Raw genomic sequence first — 21,545 nt, forward strand, 5'->3', positions numbered from 1 at the left:
AGCAATTATAAAGAAAAGGTCTTCCATTTTCTTCAAATTGAAAGACTTCAGGGGTAAGTACCAAAACACAGTAATTAGCCCATAACTTCTCAGAATAAATAATTAATACTGTTATTAATGTGACAAAATACATCCAAACTCTCTGAAAACAACAAAGGTTAATTATTAGTATGTGATGTCTTATAAATCTTGAACTTTCTCAAGTGAATTGTCCATCTTCATGAACCGATAATAAAAGTAGTCTCTGGTATTAAAACCAGACTGATTTTATAGGATCATCTTCATTGCCACTCTATTCAGGATTACTCCTCTTCAACATCCTGAATTAATCCACTGCAGCATCGAGAACAGTTTCTTAACAGACAAAATACAAAAGAACAATATAGTGGGGTTTTTTATTTTCTTTTTACATCCATATTCTACCTGTGTTTTATGTCTTTTTATAGCAATACAGGAATGCCTATTCCTCTCATTCCACTCTATAATTTATTTTCTCCATCCATTCTTTTCATCCCATCTTTGACATAATTGCATCTCCAGCATTCAGCTCTACATTCACAGGTAGACAATATTGCTCTCCTCATCTTTTCCAAGTATCTTCCTTTTCTAGCCTTTTATTTAAGCGGTTACAACAGCACTTAACAGAAACATCTGGTCAGCTCCTACTTACCCACTGCTTTTACTGCAGCCTAGGTTTCTGTAATTAGAAGTGTCATTTTGCAGAAACACCTAGGGCCTAGAACCATCACATAACTAGCAGCACTCTGTGCAACACACCAGTTACATCAAGACTACCAGTACCGAAGGTATAAAGTCCTTACTCTGATGCCCTACACTTTCATGAAAATCTTACCTGAATTCAGTTTTTCAACAAGAATTGCAATCACAAACCATTTGTATGGTTCATATTTCCAAGAAGGAAAGGGCATGGAGAGAAGGCAGGCAAAACAATCAAAAAAAATTAGTGCCATTTTCTTCTAGCTTACTGTGTTAAAGTGCCATCTGAAATGAGCATTAAAAGAACAATTATGCCGCAAGATGTTTAGTATTTTCTTTTCCTTTTCAGCTGCAGGCCGCTTCTTTTTTCAACTAATTAAATATCAATGGTAACCAAAGATTCAATCCTTAGTCTGTGCTGCTAATCATAACAAGTAAATTAATGTTTTCCTAAGGAAAACCAGGAACACATTACTTCAAAGCTCTGGGGGTTTTTGGGAATCCAAATGGATCAGAATTGATCAATCACAGTTCTGGAGGTGGCCAGAATGACTGAAGCATTTTCCCTACCTGCTAATTCTGCTTATGCCAAGAATACAAAAAGAAACTTAATTTTTGCAGGTTCAATCACATTTTTCCCCTAAAAACGAATCAGCTTAAATTAAAAAACCAGTTATGATAGTTAAAATAAAGCATTTCTGCCTAGTTTTAAGTAAGACAAGGACAGAAAAGACAAGTACAAGACAGCCTCTCTAAAACATGTGATGTATGTCAGATAAGACTATAAGTTGATTAAAAAAGCTGGAGTAAGTATTTAACCAAAGTATTTTTTGCATTATTCTGTCTTTAGGATCACTCTAATTTATTTGGAAGCATTTTTTTAATGTCTGACTCCTAAAATACTGATTTTTAAGTGACACTACATTTGTGTCCTGTTAATATTACGTAGAAATTGAATTTATTGTCACGCAACCAAACTAGTGGGGTTTGTTACTCTCGCCCTAAGTTAGTAGAAAGCACCTGGCAGCATTACTGAACAAACAGACAGAGGACTGCCTCAGACTTTAGCAAATAGGAAGTCTTTTACACACAAAATCAATTATTGTTTTTGCTAAAGAAAAAAAACTTCTAACGTCCAATTTTTTTCTTAGCCTTTTCTGCACTACTAAAATTCAGACAGCTTAAAATCTTAAACAGCCTTTAATATTATTAATATTATTAATTTTAAGATAGAATTGAAAAAAAATCAGTGCAGAACTGACCACATCATAATGTTCCCTACAACAGATGGGTTTTAGAAATAACAGTCAGTTTTTCAGTCCTACCTTACAGAGGAAATGAAGTGTCAAAGTCAATAGAAATTGTTTTCTTTGTTCAAGGTATATTGAGTTGCAACAGTATGATGTTATACATACGCAAACAAGGCTAGACAATGTAAGAAATATAAGCTACAGTGAAAGCAAAGAAAGAAGGAAAACTATAGGTAAAAGAATTTTAAAAGATTATAATGCTCACTGATTAAAATAATAATCTCAAAAGTAAAGTGAGCAATGTTTTATTCTACCAGCAGCAGAAATACAAACTGACACTTCCCGGACTGATTGGGCTCTTCTGAGCACATCTGTATCAGCTAATACAGAATTCATAGATATAGTATATAAATTTATCATAATTAACCACATGAATTTGTTCTACATTTTAATAAAGGCTTCAGTATTTTAAACACAAAGAACATTAACTTTGGTCAAGGAAAATCTTTAGGTTTTTTATAAATGTAATTTCTATGAAAAAGGCAAAGAAAGAATAGAAGTCACTTTGCTTAAATGTTACAAGAAGCTATTGACTTTCTCAAATAGCCATTCCTGTTGGAAACAAGCAAGGTCACAAGCATCCATTGTGAAATTATACATCTTCCTAAAGCTCAAATTCTTAACACCTGAACTCTTAAAACAATTTCTCCACCCTCATCCATACCTAGTCTCTGTTTTGGTCTTCATTCAGACCGTTATCTGAGAAACAAGTAGTTACAAAAGGTTGAGACACTTCAAAAGCACTTGCATCTGGAATAGGCATCAACATTCAACGGAAAGCAATTTGATTTTAAAAAAAATTAACTTACCCTGCTCATAGAATCAAAACATTTTCTGACCAGGGATTCAACATCATTAGGTCTATCTTGAACATTTATCCAGTCTAACAAAGACACATTGAAGGAAGGCTGATCATCATCTTTCAATTCTACTGATGTTTCGCTGTCCTGGACAGTAGCATTTTGACCACATTCCTTATCATCTTTTACATTTTCAGGGTCTGTGCCTTCCAATGTTGAATGTTCAACTGACTTGCAAAACGATGCTAACATTGATTTATTGTTCACTTTAGATATATCAGGATAAAGCACCAATTCAGCAGATTTCCCATCCTCAGTTTCGTCACTTTCTGTTCCTCCATGCTCAGCTGAAGAATCCAGTCTTCCTAAACACTCTCTGTAACTATGTCTTGTTAGGCACTCCAGCAGTGGTATCTTGGCCATGATAGAAACAGCAGAACCCAACCTTTTTTTAAAAAGTGAAAAGAAAAAAAACATCATTAATCTACAAGCCAACGTGGCACAAAATCTTAGCTACAAATCTGTAGCTAAGATGTAATATAAAATACTATTTATTTTAGAATTGAAACAGATTTCAAAATTACTTTGGAACTACTCATTCAAAATACTCTGTTCAGTATTAACATCAAGAAAGGACAGCGGAAGAAATCACAGTTTTTGCTCTCTTCTGCTGCAGAATATGAAGTGTTCTAAACCAGGAAATAAGCTTATAATGAAGTGAAAAAAAAAAAAGAGTTTGAAACTGAGACATACCTATTTGCTTTTTTTTTTTTTTTAAAACACACAGCTGGGACTTCCAATCTGCATTGATACCAATGCTTAGTATCAAAGATTTGAGTATCCTCTGTCCAACTACTTTTGCAGAGTTTGAATAGTTTCTATATATTTGGTAAGAGCTATGAAGCTAAACATTTTTTAAAGATAAAACTTATTTATGGTTTATTTTTTTAAGTATCCAACATCCACTCACACTCTATTGGGTAAAGCACTCATATAAATACCATAATACTATAACAGCCACAAAGATGTAGAAGATTTTCCTCCAAGTAACATCCAGAGTATGCAGGACACAAGTGTACACACATATACATACATATATGTACACACCCCCCTCCAAGGTATACATATACACTCAAAATTTGTGTTATGACTTCATACTTTGAACACAGACTGTAATTGTTAATATCTCCCCAAGTGTATTAAAAAAATTAATTCAAAAGTGTAAATGGGCATTTAAAAAATCTTAATGTCTAAATTTATTATCTAGCTATTTCTCGTGCACATTTGGAATGACTCCAGTTCTTAAACAGCTGTTCATTAATGAGCTTATCTTCCATATAATTCAATACAAGTTCTTTTGTGCTGACGAATACATGGAAAAATGTCAGTTAAAGAAATAGCCAGCAAAGAACAGAAAGAATGTTTTCCATGACACATAATCAAACACATGCTTGATTAATCAGAACTAGCACCACACATACAAGACTCAAAAGCTATGTTTAAAGTATTGAGACTGAATTTAATAGCAAACCTACTGTGTAAGTTTCAACTTGATATCATCTATGGACTGCAAATAGCTTGAATACACATTTTCAAACTTGAAAAGCAGCTTTTGGTAAGAGTATGTACAATCTTCCAAGTTGGCCATTATGGCAGCCCAGCCTTGATGTTGAAGATGTTCATCGTGTACAAGACCTTCACAAAAGGAGCAAAGCTTCTTGGCAACCTCATACATTTCCTGGGGGGGAAAAAAAAAAAATAAAAAAATCAGCAAAGTGCAAATCATGTTATTGTGGTAATTACACTGAAGCGAAGATATTAACATAAAGTGTGAAATTTAAATAGCTAAAAAGTTGTACACCTTAAAACTTCATCAAAAACAACAATACTTCCTTTATTCTTAAATAAAAAAAATTAGTTAGATGACAAAAAACTATATATTATTTACTGAGAAATAACTCAAAAACAGGCAGGTGAAAGTTGCCATTCCAAAAGCACCTTATAAAATTAATCAAATGCTGCTAACATAAAATATTACACACAACTAATAACGCTTGTACTAAAAATGTGATAGAAAAAGCTGGAAACAAGGTCCAATAAGGAGAAAACTTTTAATGGGTCAAGCAGAAACTCAGAACAAGACAATGAACTGCAGGATCAGTTAGCGAAAGCACAGGTGCAACAAATGCAGGAAGAGATGCATGAGGAAACAGCAGGGCAAATAATCAAAGTCTTTTACTGATTAATAAACCAGATGCAACATGATGAGCAGCAGTGCAGAGCATCCACAAAACTAAAACATAATGCTGCAACTTGGTGTGTAGAAAACAACGTGGAAGTTTTTCTGTTAAAAGTACTGGATGACACAGAGGTATTTTACAGCCATAAGAAGGCGAGAATTTGCCAGCCCACATGGAAAACTTAAACAGAGACCTCCATACGGCAAGTACCATATCTTACTATAAGTGCACTAACACCAATGACTATTATAATCAATTCTAAAGTTTTAACTAGCAGGAAGAGCAATTATTTTAAATCTAGCAATTTAAGAACACAGGTTGTTCCCCTCAAAGGGCCTACTAAAACACCAATATGAGAAAGTAATACAAAAGTCATAAATCCCTCAGCTTAAAACTTTACCAATAACATACTACATTGAAAATATTTTCCTGAGCACACCTGTATTTTAAGTTTAATATCTACCTACTCTATAAAAAAAGTCTTTCCACTTCCTGCAGGTTGAGCACATTGCTAAACTAGGACTAAACACAACTTTCCCATGCTATTGTAAATGTAAGAAAACCATGCATAGAGAAACAAGTTATACAAAATACAGTGAGAAAGCAGTGTTAAAAACCCAACACATCTCCATATTTCAGAATGCATTTCCTGCTGAACACATGGAGTAAGCAGCACACATGCATACCCAAAAAAGTTTAGGGACCAACATATACCTTCCCAAAACTGCAGAGCATTTTATCCAAATGTTTCAGAATTAATACTGACAAAACCCGAAAGTTGTGAACACCCTCCCCTTTTTATAAGTCCCAACCTTGTCTCAAGCACCATGGCAAAATTCCACTGTCCTTCAAATCACTGATAGTTAAACTATCAGCAGATGAACAATGAATATACAAAATATTTACATACGCAACTCCAATGAAATCCGAAGTTATTAAAAATTCCTATGACTTTTTAGTAAAGATGGTATTTGTCTTATTGTTTTCAGAACTTTGGTCACTTCCTGTGCATGTGAGAATAAGGACTTCTGGTTTGAGAAGAACAGTTATTTTAATTGCTGTACGAACTCTCACTTCCTAAGGCGAAAATCAACCAATAACACAACTGGAACAGTATCCAGACAGTGCTGAAATCTGCAAGTTATTTTCTCCAGACTATACCTAGTTTGTCCATACAATTTATATGCCCATAAACTGACTAATGCAATATTGACAACTTGAACAGTTTTTTAATTTTCTTAAATTCACATTGTATGTGAGTTACTCAAAGGCAAATTGCACAGCATATTAAAAAAAAAGCAGATTACTGCTTCCCCAATTATCATATTAAGAACCAAAAGAACAGGCTGTTTTATCCTAAGGTATACTAAAAAATGCACCAAAAGTATGAAGCTGAAAAGGTAACTAAATGTGTCTGTTGTATTATAAGCTATGTCCTGGAAATGTACATAAGCATTTTACTTTCAATTCATAAACACTATTCTCTTCCTCCAAACTACCGCCAATAGTTCCAGAAGTGAGAGTATATACAGAACCACACGGTAGTTTGAAGACTGAAACGACATAAGCCACCTACAAAATCAAAACTGATTATGAAGTCTTTTCATGCAGTTCCTTCAAGTGAGTATCACAGTTTAACTAGGAAAGTAAAGACTGGACTCCAATGTTTCTTTAAAAGCCCTGGGTAGAGGCTTTTGTTAGTTCTATTTTCCTTTGGACAAACTCACTTAGCATGGCACAGCTCAAGTATTTAACACATTCAAGTAGACACGAGGCTTCATATGACCAAATTTTCCACCCAGAGACATACTCTTGACTACTGGACAATGTTTGCTTTTTCAGTGAGATCCATTTATTGTGTTCACACTGGAAGTCAAAAGTTACAAGTTACTGTGTTGCCCTATGAAGCTTTATTATATATAATTTTTGATGCTCTCCTGAGAACCTTAAATTTGTCAGTTTAGTATTTTAGTTTTAACAAGGTGGTTTCCCCAGCAAAACACTTTTCAAACACAAAGGAGAAGTCACAAGTGACTTCTAGGGAAAAAAAAATCCTCACAATTGAGATCGCTTATTACACAACTGATGACCAGCACTGACACTGTATCTAGAAATCTACCCTGTGGTAGATTGGGTAACCAAACCAGAAGCTTGTTTCCCAGTAGTCTGGTTCCTAGAAAAGTGAGACCAAACAACGGTATTTCCCAGAGCAGCAAATTAGTATTTGCTAATTTTTTAGAAGCCTCATAACAGAATCAGGATCTGTCATATAACAGACATGTCCAAGGGAACCATTATATAAAAATACCCCAATGCCATCTAAGCATTTAACCAGACATCACTGTTAGAGGAGCTGCAGCTTCTTTATGTATACACAGGAGATGTGGACATTAAAACAAAAAAACCCTTTATGAAAGCAATCATAAATATTGCTCATAAATCATCTCAAACATAATTATTGAGACATGACATGTCTCTCAAAGATAATTTTTTTTTTCTGAACTAACACTGAGATCAAAATTCATTAGCCTGAAAACATAGCTAAGTTTCTTTCAAATAACAAGTTTTCAAAGCTACCTGTAAACTAATAGACTACCAGTCAGACTGTACAACTAAACAGACACATGCTTCAGGGCACATATGCAAGGCATTGCAACACCATTCCACAATATAATCCTCCCAAAGTTATTTTTACATGTGCATCCCAAGTGCCAAAGAAATTCTCTCTAGGTGGTGGGAGGCAAGCAGTAGAATTCTCTCTGCATGGATGAACCTGAATGCAATTAGGAGTCCACAGACACATAGGCAGATGCCTTTGCTGGTAGTTATTTGAGCAATACCATGAAATGAGCTCATTATATTTAAACAGTAAAGAATATTACCCTGGATTCAGGAGGTTGCAAGTAGATGGTTCTAAAGAAGTTCAAACCACATGGAGTAACTATTTGTCCACATGCCAGAACTGTTTCAGTCTTAGACTATACTAAGCAGATACTAGTGCAGGCAATAAGAACAGTATGTTAAACCACTATTTTATGTATTTTAGTCAACCTTCTTTCAAAATGTGAGATTCTGCAGCAAGAAGACAAAACTGAAGTTTTTCTTCTTCCTTTGGAGTATCTACATAACTTAAAAGTACTTAAGAAATGTTTAATTTGTTGTAGCTTTTAGCTACACAAATGTACCTTTCTCATCTTTCCATCACTTCTGAAATAAAGTTTCAAGTAATTTGGCTTGTTCTTCCTACAATCTCCATAGACAACATTTCTGTGGAGATCTCAGGCTACTTTAGAAGGATCAAGACCAATTTATTTCATATAACTGGCATGGTTGTATGCAGAAAAGAATTAAGCAGCTCTGCTAAATGAATACAGTCTAAAAACTGAATTATGTCAGGCACAGAAATAAAGGCCTGCAATCCAACATATGTTTTAACACTTCTCAGTAAGGTTGCCAGCTTCAGCACAGAAAATGAAGCCTGCCTAACAACAGGCTTGCTTTTGTCATTGACTGTTCACAGACTCACTCTTGGCAGACACCCAATGGTTCACAGAGCACAAAAGTTAACTTGAGTTGCCTTGTAGGGCTACGTTCATCCTACTTGGCTACAGCAGCATACCTAGAACACTGACAGCCTCACCGTACCACTGAAATGTGGACCTTGAGAAGCACCACCACCAGTACGAGACTAGCCAAAATCAGGCTAATCTCCTCGTGCTGTTACGTTGAAGAATAAAGACATCTTCACTACCAAATTTGTCAAGAAATCCCCAGGGCAATCAGAAAGCTTTTTATCTTTGGCTGGGTTTTTTAACAGAGTTTAGTTGAATTAATTCCTTTGATAATTGCAAAGTAAGTTTAGGTGATTCTTCTGATCATAATTACTTCCGTTTTCCATGTTTCAACCAAAAACCAATAGAAGTAACAAAATATGCTTAATCTTAAGCAGAAATTCTCTCAGAGTGTTTTTGCATCAATTTCAAGATTGTCTTTGCATCCTACTGTCATAATTCTGCTCATCTGAATGAACAAAATCTGACCAAGGTCTGTTTGTCTTAAGTGGTCTTTGGACTTACCTCTAAAGAACAAAAGTTCTCAGGAAATGCAGGGTTCTTTCCATTCTCTACAACCCTGTGGTAAAAGGAAACAAGTCATCAAAGTCCTCTATTGCCATGTGCCTGAAACCCTGTAAAAAGGACTCCTTACAGGTTTCAGTCACCCTAAAAATCAGCCTCAGATCAATAAAAAAGATCCTTGAAAGTATAATTCCACAGACCCATACACTGTATCAGCAGACAAATGTATTCACAACAGGGAACTGTTACCTTTTTTACCAAAATTAATAACCAAGACCATTATCCCTAATGCATACACCTCCAACTAAACCATCAGGAAAGCTACCAGAATAATCACTTCATGATTTCAGCTTTTAAAACCTGTTAACTTCACTGTGAGGGAGACTTTGATATTTCATGGCAATTTGTCTCCTTTCAGTAGACAGCTGATTATTCCGTTCTCCTTTAATATTGATCATTTCAGGTGACTCCATCTTTTGGGCATTTGTCCACACAGTTCATGACTTATTTCGTACTTGGAAAGTACTTATTTCACCAGCATAATACAGAATAAGTTATTCTGTAAGTCACAGCTTAATGACTTTTTCTTCAGTACTGTTTTCACTAGTTCTTCACTCTGACATTATAAGCAGGTTTGGAGAAGTCAAATGATAGAATCTACCACTGAAAAACATACTGAGAACCACCACAGTCAGGTAATCAAACCATGGTACAAGGTAAGTGTTAACTTCTACCACCTTGATTCCAAGCCACCCAACTCTTTTTCTGGTGAATTTTTTAAAAACATGATCTAAAGTTCTGGTTACAAAGGTTAACAAAAACAAATGCTAGAGCAGCATTTGGAAAGATCCACCTGAGAGCAGATCTTTCATTATCCCTTAGGATAAACTAATACCTATTCCATTTTAACCCAACCTTCTCAATTACTTTAAAAGATTGAGACTGATCACTAATCCAAGTTTCAAAGAAATCTGGACTTCTCTGGAGGAGCTAGAATGGTGTCTGACCATTAGACTAGTAATTTAGCCAAAAAATTACTTTGGTTATGCAATTGTTACAAACACTACACTACCTTAAGGAACATGAACATTTTAAAGTAACTCTTTTCCAAAGAGTAACTTTCCAGTAGCTTTCCAGTAGAAGAGAAAGAGCGTTTCTCTAAATAGATACACAGCTTTCGGGAAGCATGACTATACTTCTTGGCTTAAATATTATGAAGTGTTTGAAACTAAAAATGATGTAGGCACTATGACTACAGCCATGGTTTTAGGCAACCAAATTAAATGACCACACAGTTTCTCATCCTCATTTCCACTTCTCAAAAAAAAAATGGACAGGAATTGACAGTAATCATGACAGTAACAGCATCACATGAAATGTGAAACATACCCACTAACAAAAAGTCCAAGTTTTCAATATCCTTGTGGAAAAAATAACAAGGGGACTTCAGTTAGATCACTAAAGAAAAAAATAAATAATCCTTTCTTACAGGCTAAGCTACCAGAAATTATTTTAAGCAGTAGTGTTAGAAGACCGCAAGATTAGACAAGATTGACACAACATAGCTTACTGCACAACACACTCTGTAGAGAACAGATTTTCTTCTCCCAAGCTGGTGTGTATGTAACTTTCTGCAAACACTGCGTGCACCTCATTGTCCACATACTGCAGCTCAAGGCCAGAACTGCTGAACTGGGAGAGGTGGGAAACCAGAGCCTTGTAAAAAGGTAAGCTGGAACCCCATAGGAACAGATATCTCAAAGGTAAGTTTTTAGTCCAAGAGAAATCAGAACACTGAGACATAAAATGAAAACAGGCTTAGAAAGTTGCTTTAACAGAGATTTAAAAAACCAAAAAATCATAAACAAACACATTACGCCATGTAGGACAAAACCTATGTCAAGATTTTCAGTTTAAATGGTAAAAGAACAGGTTCAGATAACAGATTTAGCTTCTTTAAAGCTACCTAATCTTTAAACTGTGAATTCTACATAATGAGATCATAGGTAGTGAACAGGAACTTAATAAAATCTGTAACTGATGTTAAAATCATGAAAACACAGAGAAAATTGATATATCTTGATATGACTAACAGTACCATTGAAAACCAAACATGAGGTAATAAGTTTCCCACAGGAATAATTTTTGGTTAGGAGTTATGAAATCTAAAAAAAAGGCTATATGTAAGTTAATGAAATTAGTTTCAATTGGGGGTAAAAAATAGCTCCTTTTACATATACTTATCTAAAAATGTGTATGCAAAAGGCTGTAAGAATGCAAGGCCTCCACTGTGAACTAAGATGACTTTTGGTTATACCTGAATAGTAATAAATATTAGAAAGAAAAATGCAGAAAGCTTAATTTAAGTCAATAATGGCCAGTTTTAGACATAGAAAAAATGAAGGAAAGGCCATAAAGGCATGGACTAGTAAAAATACTTCTTAAAGGAGAATCCAGAGTTACATTTATTATGAGGGGAAAAAATTAAGGTTATATACCAGTGTATACAAAGTAGAGATCAGAAAAAGGGAATAAAAAAATCTGTCCACTCTTCTCCACAGTACAAGTAAGGTTTAAAATAAGGTAAAACAAATTAAAAAAAACCCACCTTTCCTACAGTTTTACAGCATAGTTGCCAAGTGGTATAACAGTTCAAATTACAGATGCCAAAATTAAACTGAACAGTTTTCAGGCAAGCTTAAAATGACGGAGGAAACAAGAGAGGAATAAGTCTTCACCCCCTGAAATATTCATAATCTTTCACACAATGAGTTCATCTATTACTACAGTAGACCTAGAGCATGAAGCACAGGAGATAACCAAGAACTCTTGCATAATACGTTAACAGCCATCTTAAAAGCAATTTTTACTATTTCATATGCTGTTTACAATTTCTTATGTCTGATTTTAAAAGTCAAATCATAGATCCTCTGGGCAGAACAGATAGCAGATTAAATAGAAACCAGTAGCAATCAAATATTCTCCTCCACTTTTACATAGTCACACATCACTGCTTCTTGTTGTGGACAAGAATAGGTAAAACTTTATCACGAGCAATAATCTAGATTGCAACTCTTATTTTCCTACTCCCAAACATTATCATCATGTATTAGCACATGCATTAGTAGTAAGTATTAATTACCAAATTTAATTAATTAAAATGTCCTAAATAAACACAACAGGTAAAAAACTCTCCATCATCAAGTACTGCCATTCTGCTTTTCTGGTAAAGTAGGTTACTGTTTCTCTAAAATTAATAAAAAGACAAAGCTTGGACCATTATATGGTAGACTTTTCCTGTCTATTTTGCAGGAAGTCTCCCATACAGTGCTCTCTGTGGCTTTGGATGCATCAATCACACAACTACAGAGGTTCAGAGCCTTTCTAACTCTCCCCAGATCTTAACTGATTTTGAGAAGGATTAATATCCCATGTTCCTTCTTCCTCCCAAGCAAGAGGCTTATGGTGAAGCTTGAAGAAGATTAATGTTCTAACCACATTCCCAGTCCTCCCTCAATTTCTTCTGAATTACTGCTCAATACACTTCAAGCAGGTATCACAAATAACTACTTCAGCACAACACCACAATACTTCTTTACACAGTTTTCACACCTTGGTACATCTGAAATCACAACAGACTATTTACTAATCTTCCACCACACATGACAGTTTTGTCATTCCCCTGACGCCCCAGAGAAGTACCCAATTCATTTTCACAGCCTAACACACATCCTATGGTTTTAAAAGATTTAACATCTAGGACAAAATTAACTGGGGGTGTAAAGGTATTTCGGATTTACGAATATTACTACCTATTTAGTCTTTAAATAAATGTCCAAGTTTTTTGACCAAAAAAAAAAAAGTCTACTGTCACTGCAGCCCTTTTACAAGCAGGGAAGAACTGGCAGAAGTGGGGAACAAATAATAATCTTCCCGAAGGTAAATCTGCAGGCTAAAAATAAAACCTCCATTCTACTTAGATTCAAGTTTAAAGACCTTTAAACACTGAATTCTTCCCCTCCACCCCCATCCTTCAATAATACTAATAAGTGTCATCGAGTATGGAAAGATTTATTTTCCTCTTACAAATCAAGATCACTCTCTCTAGATAAACTTTCCAGTCTGTACCTAAATATATAGTATTACAAACTTGCCATCAGAATGAGCCAGTAAAGATCTAAATAGCATATTTAAAAGCACAAACACTGCAATAAACTCTTGTGCTCTGCATATTAATGCAACCTTCAGAATCAAGGGGGAAGCTTAGGTAGCACCAACAATCTTTTTTAAGTCTAAGTAGCAATAAAATCCCTGCAATAAAAAAAGCTTACTCCAGAGTAATTAAGTATGTTCCATCATTATATAGCAACTTTATCAAACTGAAAGCAATATTAAGAATTTTTAAGACCAGAAAATAGGAGATGGGATGGAGAAGATAAAATATCAACCATGAGAAATGTGAGACTGAGTACCATCACCTTTCACTTCCATTACCCTAAATAAAACACAAACACGACCATACTAATTACCACAGTCCCCCTTTCATATCAAATCAATGGTAAGTATTTAGCAGCTACCAGTCTTGCTTATTTTATAACCTCCTCTTAGCACTTCACAAAAAAAAGGTTTTAAACCACTTTCAGCATCAGCTACTGAAACCCAGAATCCTCACACTCTTCAAGGAGCACAATTGAAAACCTCCCACTCCTTAGCTGAATTCACATTGATATCCACTCTTTCCTGTATGACAGTCATGTGATTCAAAGATACTCAGTAACTCAAGGCCCTATTTACAAAGTCAGCAATAACTGTCAACAGGTGGGAGAAAAGAAGGAATCTACTGGACTCAATCCTTGCCTTAAATCAAATAGTATGTCAAGGTCAGACTATTTAGTAAAAATTCCCCCTCCCAACAGATCAGGATGCCAATGGAAAAAACCAAATTCTCTATACTATATGCAAGACTTAACAGTTTTCTCTGAATTCAGCTGTATGATATTAAAATCTAGCCATTTCAAGCACTAAATATTCTTTTGGACTGCAATAAAGTTGTCACTGAAACCAAGAAATTTTATTACCAAAACATATATTACTATTCATTTTGTGCAAAGTGCTACATATAACCATTCTCCCACTCCCAGCCATCGGAACCTTAAATAATCTTTAGAGATATTAAATATATTTAATACATTTAAATGTAAAAATTGAAAAGAAATTAGATCAGTTCCCAACACAAAGAAACACAATCAGCCCATCTACTGAAGGCATTGTGTCAGTTTTTTGAACACACCAAAAAATTGCTGCTCCTACTGCATGCACACTTGGTATCTTACTGACCACGCTGCAGGAAACGAGTTCTCTCTATTAAAATAACACAAAAGTCATCAAATTGGGATTCTGACTAGTTTGCAAGTAAATATATGCAAGTAAAAGCCAGTACTCAATAATAGGCAATCTGAATTTTCACAAAAGGAAGCTTAGTTTTATTAATTCCTCACCAGTTGTTTAGACACATAACATGAAACAGAATGTTGGCAAGGTGCTTTTAAAAATTATACTGCTAATTTTCTACTTGGGTTAACAACGTTTCCAAAGTTACTTTTCTGATTTCAGGTTGAGGCAAACAGAGGACACTGAAAACAAGGCAGAGCATTAAGGCATACGTCCAAAGCAACCAGATTGCTTTTATTTTGCAAATGGTGTAAACATATCCATCCATAAAGGTGTCTTACATTATGCTTTTGAAAGAAGCTCTGAACATGCTAAAGAAGCAAGCACATTTCAATACTTACCTTGAAATACTTTGAGATAAAGGCTCTGAAGAATACATCATCACTAGGCATGCCGTTCTTACTGCCTTTTGAACAAACTATTTCATATTTTACAGCAAGCTTCCCCTCTGACATATTTTCCTTTGGTGTGCAAATACAGTAAGAATTTACTTACCACAGCAAGTTGTGTTCGTGATGCTACCGTATGAAACACTGCAGGCATCATAAGAGATTCTTCTACTTTCAATTCCATCTCATTCTCTGCTGAAAACGTAGTTTTGGGGATAGCTGGTGGACGTTCACACAGGATCATTTCTTTGTTGAATAAAAAAATTGGATTGGTGTCCTATACTCAAAAAAAGAAAATGAAACCAAAGACTGAGTAAAAGCAACATACTGTTTAATCACCAATTATTCCACTGTGTGGGTAACACGTCTTAAGAACAAGTTAAAATCAACATGTATAAGGTGAATACAGAAGGAACTGTTCCTCAAATTAAAGAAATCCAGCAAACAGCACACTGTGGAAAGATACTTAAAAATTCCTTAGTAAAACACCTTTTTCTTCCCCTATAAATGACAGTCCAGACTAAGAATGCAGTATGCACTTACTGTTCCAGCACTGTAACTACACACTCTTCTGTCTGGTGCCATACACTCTCCTCCATTGACAACTAGCACTTGGTGCTGAATGGCAATCTTATACTTTGTTTGAATTGCATGTTTCAGATCAGCCACACTGGAAGAAATGGGAAGAGAAGATGACACTATCAGCATATTGGTGTCTCTAATTTTACATACTCCTGTAAGAGGCACAGGTGACTTGTCAGTGTCAAAGCAGAACATTTTTAAAACAAGCACTACTTTTTATCCTGCACAATGACATATTTCTAAGTTTTTTAAGTGTCACAACATGTTGCATTCTGGATATCCCACTAATAAGCTCTCAGCTAAAAGAAGACAGCCTCTGCATTACTTCTGCATCACTGGTAATGTTTTTCCAAGATCTGTTTGTATACTAAAATTCTGGATTAAGTCATATCAAGCATTTAGGATAACAACTGTAAAAGTTGTATTATGTTCTTTTAAGGCAGACTTCATGAACAAAGAGCTGACTTGATAAAACCCTACAAGACAAGAATATCAGCACTTCATTATGTGTAACATAAGCACAGTTTCACCTAATAAATTGACTGATTTACTTACATGAAGAGCATTAATAGCACTGAAGAGTAACAGGAAATTTAACAATCCATATATATGCAACAAATTTGTATAAACATCACAGACATTTTCAGTGTAGAAACAGTATATCAACAGATCATCCCTGTTCTCAGTTTACCAGCCTCATACCTGGATTTCTAGGCGATGATACTATTGCTTATTTTAGACTGTTCTAGACTTTTTCTTTAAAACACAAGCAAACAGCAAAATAAACAAGAATTTACTAATCTGATACAGTTACTGAACCCAATTATAACACACAGTGGTAGTACCTGTGCAAAGATATTAAAAAGCTTCAGAGTATGAAGAGAGTAATCAACACAAGCATCAGTGGTTTTGATATAACTGTCAGGAAACATAACAATGGTACTGGCTGTATGGTACTCGAAAAATAAAGATCATAAAGATCAGTTATCTAAAATAACCACGATTCAACACAACATCACAAACTCATTACAAACCTCTCATGAGCACAAGCTTGTACTTGCTAGCTGTGTTACAGTAACCATTCACCTATCATCTCCATGGTCTTTAGGAAAGATAGCTTGGCCTGTCCATGTACAAGGAAACAGGCAAAGAACCCAAGAAAGTTAGTCTTCCTAGAAAGACCAAGTCCATATGTACAGATATACAGAATCAGATATTAAACAGTTCAACTGAAGAGTCCCTGATTTCATTTGGTTCACTTGCTGGAAAGCTTCTTTTTCAAACAACTATCCAAATCAGCAAAAAGTTGGCCCCTACTGGATTATTAGGAGCCTGGAATGGCAGCTCAGATGCTGTACCTCGCTCACCATGATTTAGAAACATAATGTCTAAATGTACTAGGATACCATACAGGGGTATGGGCACATCTGCAAATGACCCGGTAGAACCAGAGTGGCTGAAACAGTATTTCATGCTCATAATACCCTGTGTGTCAACAGGCTCTAGAGAACAGCATACAAAAACAATCAGTAGACACAGTCTTAGAACCCTTCCACCACCACAAACAATTTTCAAAATCCGAATTCACTTGCTGAGTCACGAAAATTACAAACAGGAATTCAGGAGAAAGAAAACAATGCATTTGAGTACAAAATCCATGGTAAAAGTCTTTTAAGCACAACTACTTGTTCTAACTCATTCATCACTGGTAGAGCACAAAGACAGCAGGTAAGCTTGGCCCTTGCTACCTACAATGTGTCTTGCACATGAAAACAATGAAAAAAGGATACAACACAAAGCACACATTTGAAAGATGCTTTAGATATGCAGCAAAAAAAATACAAACAGGAGACTTATTGGGACTTAACTGTGATCCTATAACACCGATAACGCTTCAGGCAATTGGGCATTCAGAGGTTCAAGTTTTACATACAGGATGATGTAAAACATTTTGGAGTTTTACAGCACAGGACAGAACCCACTTTTACCCATACAGAAAATGACACAAAAACCTTCATGCCAATTCTTTAGCATCTAATCTAAAAACATTAAAGAGCACACATTTTCTTCAGGATAAGCATACTGACAGGAGAAAAAGAAAAACCTCCACAACTTCTTCTATGATGTCAGTCAGTGAAAAACAAAACTCTTACAGAGGAATCATAAATAAAACCACCATTCAATAAAAGAGCACAAAAGACCAGAAGTCATTCTGACAGTTTTTTTCAAAAAGCAGCAAAAATACTACCAGACTCAGCTAAGAGTAGGTCAGTCTCTGTCACTGCTCCAGAAAGTAAATAACCTTTCTACTCTTTCATGGGATCTCAAACACAAAGAATCACCTGGCAAGGCATTGAAAATGCTAATCACAAAAAAATGAAGAAAACCCACAACCAAAATCCACTAAAATACATGAACACCTGTGAGAAAACTATATCAACATACTAAAAATATAAGTATCATCTTACTCATAAAAATGAGTGTCATCTGTCAAGAATCTAGTATATAACAACTATATATGCTTTTTAATTTAAAAAAACCAAGCAATATATAATTAATTTACTCTCTTACTTTTGCACAGCAAGTTCAGTATCAAACGTAAGGGTAGTTCCAGTGTTGACCAAAAATACATATAGCTTCATGATGATTTCTTTAGGTCTCTGAAGTTTATAACTTCCACTGATAAAATCATTTAGAAACTGAAACAAAAATTTCAAGTGTTAGTTTTACATGAGTTATGAAAGACACGCACATGCTTTTGAAAAAATACTTTCAGATAAACAGTGGGTGAATACATCATCCCTCACATTCCACAGTTCTTTATCTATTTCGAAAGATAGAGATGCTCCTCTGACCAGAAACATGGGCAAGGTAAGTCTCTGCATGTGCAGATGGTTAGAAGAACACATGGAAATATATACTGAGAACAAAAAAATTAAATAAAAATTTAAAAAACTGTGACTTCCAGTTGCAGAGGTCACCATCCAGATCATGATCTGGCTTGCCTCAATTATGAAATATATTGTTAAAGCCCTTGATACAGTTATTTCCAGACATCCTTTCTAGATTTTACAAACAGCAGCATGACCTATGCTATCTATTTTCCTCAACTTACAGCTACAAAGTCTATCTGCTCACTAATATCCCTATCCATACTTTCTTCATTCAGACATATTGAAGCACTGGCAAAAAAAAAAAAAAAAAAAAAGGTAGATTTCCTTTTTGTATTCCTCCACAATAATAACACATAGCTTTAAAAATTATTTTCCTCTGTTATCAGTATTAGCTAAATCTGTAGCTACCTTCTTTGTCACCAATGGCAAATATAGAGTATGTAAGAAAGAATATGCAGCCCAACACACAGGATGCATTTTCAGTCTCGAGCCCCACAGGCACCTGGAGGAGCAACTATATGCACAGGTTTTTCCAGTGTATGTGACAGATAAAAAACCTTGACCTGCTTCGTAAAACATTGAGATCTGAGATTTTACCACTGAAATACTCCTTACTTCTGAGCCTTTTTTCTCTTCTCCTCCACAGGAGCTAGGAAGTTTGTGAGTAATTTCTGCTACACTAACAAAGTTGCTGCAGAATAATACTGCAGTCACTGACAACCTGAATTTTTTTTTGTTATGTGGAAGGAATTACAAAAAGTTGAGCTGTAAAAGTTTTAGCTACTAAGTAATATTTTTATATCATTATAAAAAAAACTTTTTCAATCAAATTGCTACACAGGTACTAAGTGGCCCCACTTTCCCTGAACACATATACAAGATCTACACAGCTAACTGTTTAACTCTCAACTTAATCTGAATTTGCCTTTATCTCTTTGCCTACACCCAGAAAAACTGATAGACCACAGATAAAACTAATATGCCATTAAAATGAGGAGAGGGGAGAGGTTTTACCAGAATAATTATTTCAGAAAATCAAAAGAGCTTTTTTTACAAGAGAGTGGCTTTCCACATATTTCTCAAGCATTAATTATAGTACATAAACTAGTTAAAACATGCTTTTTCACATCAAGATTTCAGAAACACCTGTGGTAAAAAAGCCCCAGCTAAATAATTTCATCTGAACAGAGTTTTGTTGTCCTTACACTTGAACTCTACTGTACTAAGTGGCAACAGTTCCATTTTGTATTGGGACATGAATATATTCTATAAACCAAATTATTAGATAGGTAAAAACTGTTGAACACCAAGAACAAGCTAACGATTATTTATTTATTACTAAATTCTTTGGACTAAGTTTCAGAATTGATCGGTCTCCTGCGCATAACCTTCTTTTCACAAAGAATGTATTTGTGACTGTGATCCAGGTAGAATTAGAAACAAACATTAAATAACACAATGTTTCAAGCAAGCAGCATGGGGTACACAGAAAAAAAATAAGCTCTTTTCAATCAAAGCATAGTAAAAGGCATGTATAGTACCCAGCTTTCACATAAACATTACTTTCCAGGCTGAAGTGAAATATGAGAGAATGTGTTCATCTCATACACCAAGTGAAATTTTAATCATTTACCCATCCATACCACAATTCTAAACCTAACTAACACAGACAGAAGAAACATTATCAAGATCAAGAATATTTATGACAGCATCTGCCACGCATCAGCAGTCTCCAACTTTTTAAACTTCAAGCAAAGAAAGAATTACCTTCAGGCACTATACAAAGTTACCACCTTCTTCAAATTCAAGAGGAGAGTAACTGCACACATTCGCTTTACTTGATTTTTGGCAACAGAGTAGCATGGCTGTTCAAAGCAAGAGAAGATCTGTAAAGAAAAGATATGAAAATGCAATTACAGGTGTTATTAAAATGCCAGGATTTTATGGTCATAATTGCATCTAACCCAGAAATCAGTGCATGTCAATGCCAGAGAATAATTATACAGTAGTTGTTTTTTAACTAATAACGCTATCCAGTTACAAATCTGCCCAGAACTGTTACACACCTGAACACTTTTGCCCATGAGTTTTGTTGAAAGTAACTGTTAATGATACTTTTGAGTATTTACAAGGAGAGAATTTTAGCTCATTAAAAAGGAACTGCTTGCATTTCCATTAACTGAAATTGTTGTTCAGAACTAGTGTAGAATGCTGATACAATGATGCCGAGAGCAACAGCAGAAGTCATAACACATGCAATTTATCTAAGAAAATCCAGCATCAAAAGGTATACAAGCTACTGATGTTGAATGAACAGCTATCTCCAACAGACTCCTTCAGGAATCAGTGTCACCTTCCTCACCTGAAACAAGGTAACCTATTATGCTAAGCCACTCGCCTACTTTCAAAACATGTGTTAGATTGATTTATTCTAATTTCTCTTTTAAATAAAGTGAAGATGTTAACCATTCCCAGCTGCTTGTCATTGGCATCTTTGCCAGGGGCTTCCTCTCCCAGAACTGCTTTTTAAACTACAGTGGAAACTGCAACAACCAAAATGAGCCAGATTACCAAAAGTGATCTTTTTAGGCTACCCTAGTTCATTCTAACTGTTTTCAGTTAAGCAGCAGAGCCAAAGGAGAAGGAGCCCTTGGCAAGGAATGTGTTGATGAGTAGCTGGGCTCAGGGTAGTAAAGCAAGTGCACAATCAAACTCCAAACTGCAAACAAACACTATTTCTATCATGTTAATGCCCCAGCAAGCTTTCTGAGAAGATGATCAGGCACTATAAAGGGTGATAATCCATTACTAAAAATAGGCTTGCTGAAGCCTGAAAACCATTAGAAGGTGTAAACCATTTTATACAACTCATGCCACTAACGTTAAATCAAACACTTTGTCCCAAATTTCAAACCTTATGATAAAGGAAAAAAATTATTTTATGGGCACAGAACAGAGACATTATCTTCCTCCCTCCTGTCCACTCCCTCTTTACTCCTATGAAAAATGCACACATCATTTTGTCAGAAGGAAAGGTACAATAAAAGGGAAATAAGCAATGTGTTTAAGTACTACCACTAGAAAAA

General features: G+C 35.2%; 1 protein-coding gene across 3 annotated transcripts in view; it reads right to left on the reverse strand.

The window, feature by feature from the left end:
* Positions 1 to 21,545, reverse strand: part of RB1CC1 (RB1 inducible coiled-coil 1) — a 73,208-nt gene that overhangs the window by 39,609 nt on the left and 12,054 nt on the right. For all 3 annotated transcript variants that reach the window (XM_051774209.1, XM_051774193.1, XM_051774201.1), the window contains exons 2-7: positions 20,227 to 20,345; positions 18,137 to 18,264; positions 15,527 to 15,653; positions 15,090 to 15,260; positions 4,363 to 4,565; positions 2,837 to 3,272 (exon numbers count right to left, since the gene is read on the reverse strand). In XM_051774209.1, coding sequence (XP_051630169.1) covers positions 2,837 to 3,272; positions 4,363 to 4,565; positions 15,090 to 15,260; positions 15,527 to 15,653; positions 18,137 to 18,207 — 1,008 coding nt within the window. In that variant the 5' untranslated portion in view covers positions 18,208 to 18,264; positions 20,227 to 20,345. The remainder of the gene's footprint in view (positions 1 to 2,836; positions 3,273 to 4,362; positions 4,566 to 15,089; positions 15,261 to 15,526; positions 15,654 to 18,136; positions 18,265 to 20,226; positions 20,346 to 21,545) is intronic.

The sequence above is a fragment of the Manacus candei genome, unplaced genomic scaffold (assembly GCF_025592945.1).
Source record: "Manacus candei isolate 608988 ecotype Guabito, Panama unplaced genomic scaffold, ASM2559294v1 h1tg000008l, whole genome shotgun sequence".
Classification (NCBI taxonomy): domain Eukaryota; kingdom Metazoa; phylum Chordata; class Aves; order Passeriformes; family Pipridae; genus Manacus; species Manacus candei.